Genomic DNA, 6,462 nt, shown 5'->3' with positions numbered 1-6,462 from the left:
TCACGGCCCCTCCGAGCCCACACGGGGAGGTAAAAAAAATTCATATTTGGCACCAAAACCATTTTATTATTTGCTTTGAAGTGTTACATCTCTCACCTGGGTTTTGCGCGCTCGCTGCCAGGCAAAGTTAAGCTCTGAAATCAAAACGCTCGTCATCCAGTTGGAAATGGAAATAATAAAAATCCGAGGCACTGGAAAAAAATAAGCAGGACTTTGTACACTGAAAGGCCTTCATATAAATAGGTAAGAAAATATTTATTTGTTTAAAGAAGAATCTCAACCCCAGCTCTGTCAAAGAGACCGACTCCGTTCTGTCTTTCATTGCATATATTGCTTAATAAAACGTCCGCAGGAAGAGGTAAAAAAATCTGTCTTCAAAATAGAGGAGGGAAAAAAAACCCAAACAACCAAACTTCCCAGAGCAAGAAATGAGGAATTTCAGCATCGAAACGCAGCGGTCGGGCTCCCCACCTCCCGCATCGCAGAGGCTTAAGCGCTTAGAATAAAATCGGGGCGACGTTCGACGTCTCGGCAGGGTTCTGCGGGTGAGACGGCTCCGGGAGGGCGCTCCCCGCCGAGGGAAGGATTTATCCAGCCCAAATATGCGAGGAGAAAGCAGAGAAATCTCCGAGGAGGCTCCATCGCATCAACCTTTAGGGAAAATTACCCTAATTGGGGCAGCGCTGCGAGCGAGAGTCCTGCTCTGAGCGCTCGCCCGCCCTCTCGTTATTAAGGAGAGGCGATGAAGCTGACGGCTTTTTTTGCAGAAAGGAGAAGCCTCAGAGGTTTGCTGCGATCCAGGTAGAAAATAAAAGGCCCCCCGACGCGGAGGGTGCTGGTGCAGAGTGTTTTAAGGCACGTTTGTCTGCTCTCCGGCACTTATTTCAGCATTTCGATGCCGCGGGGGATTTAAGGGCAGGAGCGGGGTGTCCCGAAGCCCCTGCTTTGGTCCCGAAGGAATCATGACGATCCCAGCACCCGTGCGGGGAAGAGCGGATGAGGAGCTGGGGTCAGAACTGAACCCAGCCTGCGTTTGCCTGAGTCGGGTTAGAAGCTGACCTGGACAGAGAGAAAAAGAGGAGGGGAAAAAAGAGGTTTTAGACCCTGAAAGGGACTGGGGGACGCAGGGAGGGAGCTGGGCAGCCAGAAATGGGTCCCCGGGGTCGCCCCAAAACTCTCCCTGCTGCACAGAGCAGCCCAGAGCAGCGGAGGAAGACGGGGCACGCCGCCGGCGCTGGGAGGAAGAGGAAGGCAGTGCCCACGGAGCTGCGCTCAACTCGGGGAATTTGCAACAGACGCTGTCAGAGCCGCTTCTAAATCCCACCCGGGTGTTTGGGTGGAGCGGTGCCCCCGCCCCAGCAGGGGTTTTCAGCAAAACCAGCGGGATTTGGTCCGGATGAGGGTTTTCTAACGCTGCGGGGATCGCCCGTGCCACACACAAACCCCACACGGCCTCACCCTGACGCTTTGGCAAAGTCTCCCCAGACGTCGGCGGCGGCGGCAGAGGGAGCAGCAGCGGGCTGCGGCCAGGACAAGAGGGAGTCTGTCGGCAGTCAGGAAGAGAGAAAACAAACATCAGGAGTTATTGCCCACTCTTATTCCCAGATTCTCCCTCTGTTTTCCCAACTTTGATGGATAAAACTGACTCTAAAGAGCTTTACAGTCATCGCTGCGTGACCACGGACCTGTGATGGGGGTGCCCGGGAGCTGGGTGGGCGCGGAGAGCGAAGACGGCCGCTCTCCGGAAGGACAAACCGGAGCGGAAGATTTTCCTCCGGGAGGCGGTGGGAGCAAGCTCAGACCCCCAGGACCCGCAGGACGCGGTCTGGTGTTCCCCGTTGCTCCTTCTTTTTTCTTCATGTTCTGAAAAAAGAGAGGGATATTTGGGTGGTATCATGTTTAAATCCAGAGCCGAAGCGTGATTCCTCCCAGCCACGGCTTGCACGAAGCCAAATTGCTTTATTCTGGGGGAAAAAACTGCTGTGCTGCGATGTCCCGCTGCTGGAGGAGGAAGAGGAGTCAAACCAAGGATGGTTTTTACCCACAAATCCCCACCACGAACCCAAAGACCCGGTTCTGTAACCGGGAATCATAACACAACCCCTCTGCAAACCGCTGCACGCAGCGTTATCACGAAGGGCTCTGCACCAGGCTTCTCCCTGCACGGGGATTTCGGGACGAAGCCACCGCTTCCTCTTGTGCCACCCAAGGGGAAAGTCGGGAGCAGATTTAGCCGGAAAAGCCCCTCACCGCAATGTTGAGTTTGATGGTTTGCCCCTCCTTGAAGCCCAGATCCAGTTTGGGTCCCTGGTCGGGGTTCTGGGCCTGTTTGGCCAGCTCGCTCTGCTGCCTCACCCATCTGCAGGAATTAAATAAGCAGAAAAGGACACATCAGCCACGAGCCTGAGGCTCTCCCAGACAAATCCTGCCCAAGATCATCCCCTCTGCCTGGCAGCAGCTCTTTAAAGGCGCTGAACGTGATCCGAGACCTTGCCTGACGGAGCGACGCGCTCCGGGCAGCACCGGGGGAACGATTCCTACCCGCCGCATGGATCCTCCAGCCAGCAGCGCCTTCTGTCCTGCCCCAAAGCCCCGCTACCTGCCAGGAGCTGGAGCAGCATCCCAGCCCCTCAGGAGCAGCCCCTTACCGATGGCACGTGAAAAAATGAAAAGGAATAAGGGAATTTGCCCAATTTTGGACTGGGAAGCCCAGTTTGGGAGCCTGCTGGGAAACATTTGTGAGAGGGAGAGCTGCCTGCACAAAGGCTGCGCAGAGAAACAGGCGTTTCCACCTATTTACACCACGCTTGCCCGCTCAAGCGCGGTAGGAGCTCGCAGCTTCCTCTCCCCCACCGCTTCTGGGGGACAGCTGCAAAAAAAGTCAAGCGGAGAGGACACGGGGAGAGGCACGAACTCACTTAAAGTGGTCTTGGAGAGCCACGTTGAAGTCAAAAGCGTCCCCTCGGTCGACAAAGCCGACTCCGATGAAAGCCCGGCGGCCTGGGGGAGGAGGAAGAGTAAGGGCTGGAATCACAAAGCAGCGGAGGAAGAGAGAGGGGATATCCCATCCCACACCCGGCCGTGCCTCCAGCTGGGACTCCAGAGACTGAGATATGGGACTGGAGATATCTTTAGCTTGTTGGTTGCACGTACAGGCTTAGTAAAACCAGCTTTTAAATTAATATCAGCAAGCCAAAGCAGAGGTTGGCATCACGATGATGATCCTGCACGCAGAGGCGTCCTCGCACTAACACCAAGCAGCAAAATTAAACTGTTTTTATCCCTGGTGAAGGACAGAGCGCGGCTGGTGCGTGGGAGCAAGATAATTCATTCCCTTGCCACCGTATGCAGGAAACATTTAGCCCTTGAAAGCAGGGATCCTTCACAAACAAGAGCAGTGAGGGCACTGAAGACTTTCTGAGGTGATTCCCCCAACCCGTTCCCCACGTATCGCGACGTACCGTTCCCGTCTTCAATCCGGATGACGAAATATCTGCTGGAGTCCGTCACGCTCTCCACAGCGATGCCAGGGAACTGCTCCACCGGCGCCTGGGCAAAAAGCTCTCCTGAAAAAGAGAAACGGGAGTGGGTTAATGCCAGGACGTAGCGTCTCTGTGCCGTCTTCCTCCCCATGAAGAGGCACGGAGCCGTCGTCTTCCCTCCTCCTTACCTGAGGTCTTGTCCTCCAGCTTAATGAACGCAATCTTGCCCTTGGCGGTGATCCGCAGCCTGCCGCTCCACGCCGGCTGGTCCAGCTGCCACTCTGCAGCTCTGGAGAAAGAGGAAACGGCGACCGATGTCTGAGCCGCCTGTCACATCCCGAACAACGCCACCCATCTATTTTAATGCCCCCAGAACACGCCACGGAGCTCGTTTGCTCGACTCCCCTCATTAACAGCACAGAAGCAGCGCACGCAAGAACCCGCTTGCACCCACACTCACTGCAGAATGAGGTAGATTCATCACGACACCTCCCATTTCACCCCAAACCAGCTGCAACCCCCGCAAAACCAGGCGCCAGGTCCCGGCGGGGAGCAGGCAAGAATTGCACAAGAGGTTTCGCTTCCCTTTCTGCAGGATCTCCAGCTCGAAAGCCAGTTTCTCGGAGGTGCTGAGCTGCGTTAAGCTACAGCCCGGCTCTGCCAGGCCAGCCTTTACTCTGGTCCGAAGGCTGACGGGACAGGAGCCCCGAAATACGGGGGGGAATGGAGATACCCCGCTGGGGGCGCGGGGCCGGGATGGGGGGCAGAGATACCTCATGAGGGGCAGGCCTCGCTGCCCCACGGCGGGGGACAGGTCCCATACACCTGATGGAGAGGGGGCGAACCCCCCCACACCACCATGACAGGAGGGACAGACACCCCATGGGGAGGGAAGGGACAGGCGCCATGTAACCCAAGGCGGGGCAGAGGCGCCCGACAGCGGGACAGGGGCCACGGGAGAGGGGCAGGCCCCACCTGTAGCCGCGGTTGGAGGCCCGCGGCGGCACCCGGTAGACGTGAACCGCCGGCTTCACACACAACACCGCCTCGTACTCCTCCTCCTCCGCTGCCATGGCCGCCATCGCGGCGGAACTCCACCCGCCGCCGCTCTGGCCCCCCCCGCCTCGATGGTACGGCCCGCCTCCATGGTATCGCCCTCCCTCTCCCCGGGCGGGGCGAAGGGGAGCGGAGGCTCTTCCGCACCCGCCGCCGCGGCGCCCCCTGGCGGGCGGGAGGTTCCCCTGCAGGGAGGTGGGGGGGGGCACTGGTCCCAGTGAGCTGCTGGAACTGGGAACCAGTACGCGGTGGTGGGGAGCGGCTGCACAGCGCCCGGCTGCGGCCAGCTCCCAGCCTCGGCCCCTGTCAGGGCACGCTGCCAGCCGGGCGAGCTGCTGCAGCACCTTTCCACCCCACTGAGCAACGCCGAGTCACTAAAACTCACATTTTTTCCTTATTTCACATTAAAAAAAAATATTAAAAATAAGAATTAAAAGCTGCTAGTGCACCCTGACTCCTGTCACCTCGGCCGGAGGCACCCCAACAGCCTCTGCCCGCCTTCTCCGGTGGTTATCGAGCGCAACACCCGAGGGGGGAGGCCGGCGCATTGCAAAAAAATAAATAAAGTAAAAATCACTTCTTTTATCCTCCAGGATGAGAGGTAGCATGAGCACAGCTCACGCCTGAGTTTGGAAACCACAGCTTCCCTCCGCTGCCACCTCCCGCCCTCCTCAGACCACGTCTCCCCAGCGACCCTAAAGACGGGGGAAAATTTCCCCTTTTTGGGTAAATACCGGCACAATTATGGCCGCACGCTCCCAGATTTTACCTTCCCGACGGATTTTTAAGCATCTACTCCTGCTGGGAGTTTAAGCTGCCACCGAAACATCCCTCTTGCAGCAGCCCCTGCGAGAGACGGGGATAAAGGAGAGGGAAAAAAAAAAAAAAAAGTCGTTAAAAGTTTAAAGACATTTATTTAAAATACAATTTATAAAACGTTTTCTCTTCGGCGCACGTTTCGGGGCGAAAACACGCGGTACCGTGTTTATCCTCCACCGTGCCGGGGCGAAGGGGCTTCCCGCAGGAACGCCGCCGAGCCCTGCCCGCGGGCGGGACGTATCCTGGTCACCGGGACGGAGGAGCCGGGAGATTTCGGTGCCAAAGATGGAGATTTTGGTGCCAGAGATGGAGATTTCGGTGCCAGAGATGGAGATTTCGGTGCCGGAGGAGGCAGCAACTTTAACACTGGCCAGCTACACCAGGAACCAGGTGGATTTTGGGGGTTTTTTGGCCATTAAAAGCTATTTTTCGTAATAATTAAGGAAAGGCGCGATGACTACAGTTATTGCTGACGTCCTCCTCCCTCCCGCTCCCTCCGGGGCCTCGCCCCGACCACCAGCCTGCGGCGGGGGCACAAATACAGGACCCCCCCCCCCAAAAAAAAAAAAAAATCAGTCAGGGATGCCCGGGGGACGTCTGCCCGCCCGTCCCCACCTCGCCACCATCCTCAGTGCTTTAATCAGCTTTAATCAGCTAATTAACGCTCTAGCGGCTTCTTTTTATACACAGGTAGTTTTATTTTACCGGTATTTCTTTTTTTTAACTCGTTATTTCCATACACTTTTTTTTTTTTTTGTACGGTTGCTTCCCTTCGCGTAGAAGACGTCAAGATTTGCTCGTTTACCCTTGAACCTACTGAGCACGAAGCAGCAGGGAAGGCCGCACCCGTACAAAATAATCCGCCGATAACCAGAAATGGTTTTCTAGGTACCGTCCCCTCCGAGAAGAGCATTTAGTGTTCATCTAATCCCTCGATATCAAGCGATATTAAGGTAGGTCAGCTTCATCCGGGGGGACGAAGTTCCGTGTTCTTGCGGACCACCAGCCTCCCTGTCCTCTTCCTGGGAGCCAGAGGAGGAAAATCCCTTCCCTGAAGCCTCGCGGGGAATCCAGCTGCCGCCAGGAAGAGGGAGGGAATCATCCA

The 6,462-nt window shown here is 56.5% G+C and overlaps 1 protein-coding gene across 1 annotated transcript; it reads right to left on the bottom strand.

Annotated features, from left to right (window-relative positions):
* Window positions 1–45: 45 nt before the first annotated feature.
* On the bottom strand, window positions 46–4,615 carry NECAP2 (NECAP endocytosis associated 2). Its single transcript, XM_087755124.1, has 8 exons — window positions 4,458–4,615; window positions 3,671–3,771; window positions 3,462–3,566; window positions 2,919–3,000; window positions 2,251–2,359; window positions 1,686–1,863; window positions 1,459–1,543; window positions 46–1,059 (listed from the first exon to the last, which is right to left on the bottom strand). Exons 1-8 carry the CDS (start codon window positions 4,562–4,564, stop codon window positions 1,011–1,013), a joined length of 816 nt encoding a protein of 271 aa, XP_087611250.1. The 5' UTR covers window positions 4,565–4,615; the 3' UTR covers window positions 46–1,010.
* Between the last annotated feature and the right edge of the window lie 1,847 nt (window positions 4,616–6,462).

This window comes from Nipponia nippon, unplaced genomic scaffold (genome assembly GCF_047370975.1).
Source record: "Nipponia nippon isolate SJK-2023a ecotype South Korea unplaced genomic scaffold, ASM4737097v1 scaffold_19, whole genome shotgun sequence".
NCBI classification, from domain to species: domain Eukaryota; kingdom Metazoa; phylum Chordata; class Aves; order Pelecaniformes; family Threskiornithidae; genus Nipponia; species Nipponia nippon.
The sequence above is the reverse complement of the archived record's forward strand: the minus strand, read 5'-3'. Positions and strand labels throughout refer to the sequence as shown.

Coding starts and splice junctions, on each gene's coding strand:
- NECAP2 (XM_087755124.1), bottom strand. CDS start 4,564: ATGGCGGCCATGGCAGCGGAGGAGGAGGAGTACGAGGCGGTGTTGTGT. Junction 2,360..2,918: donor GCTCTCCAAGACCACTTTAA/GTGAGTTCGTGC, acceptor TAATTCCTGCAG/ATGGGTGAGGCAGCAGAGCG. Junction 1,864..2,250: donor CCATCAAACTCAACATTGCG/GTGAGGGGCTTT, acceptor CTCTTTTTTCAG/AACATGAAGAAAAAAGAAGG.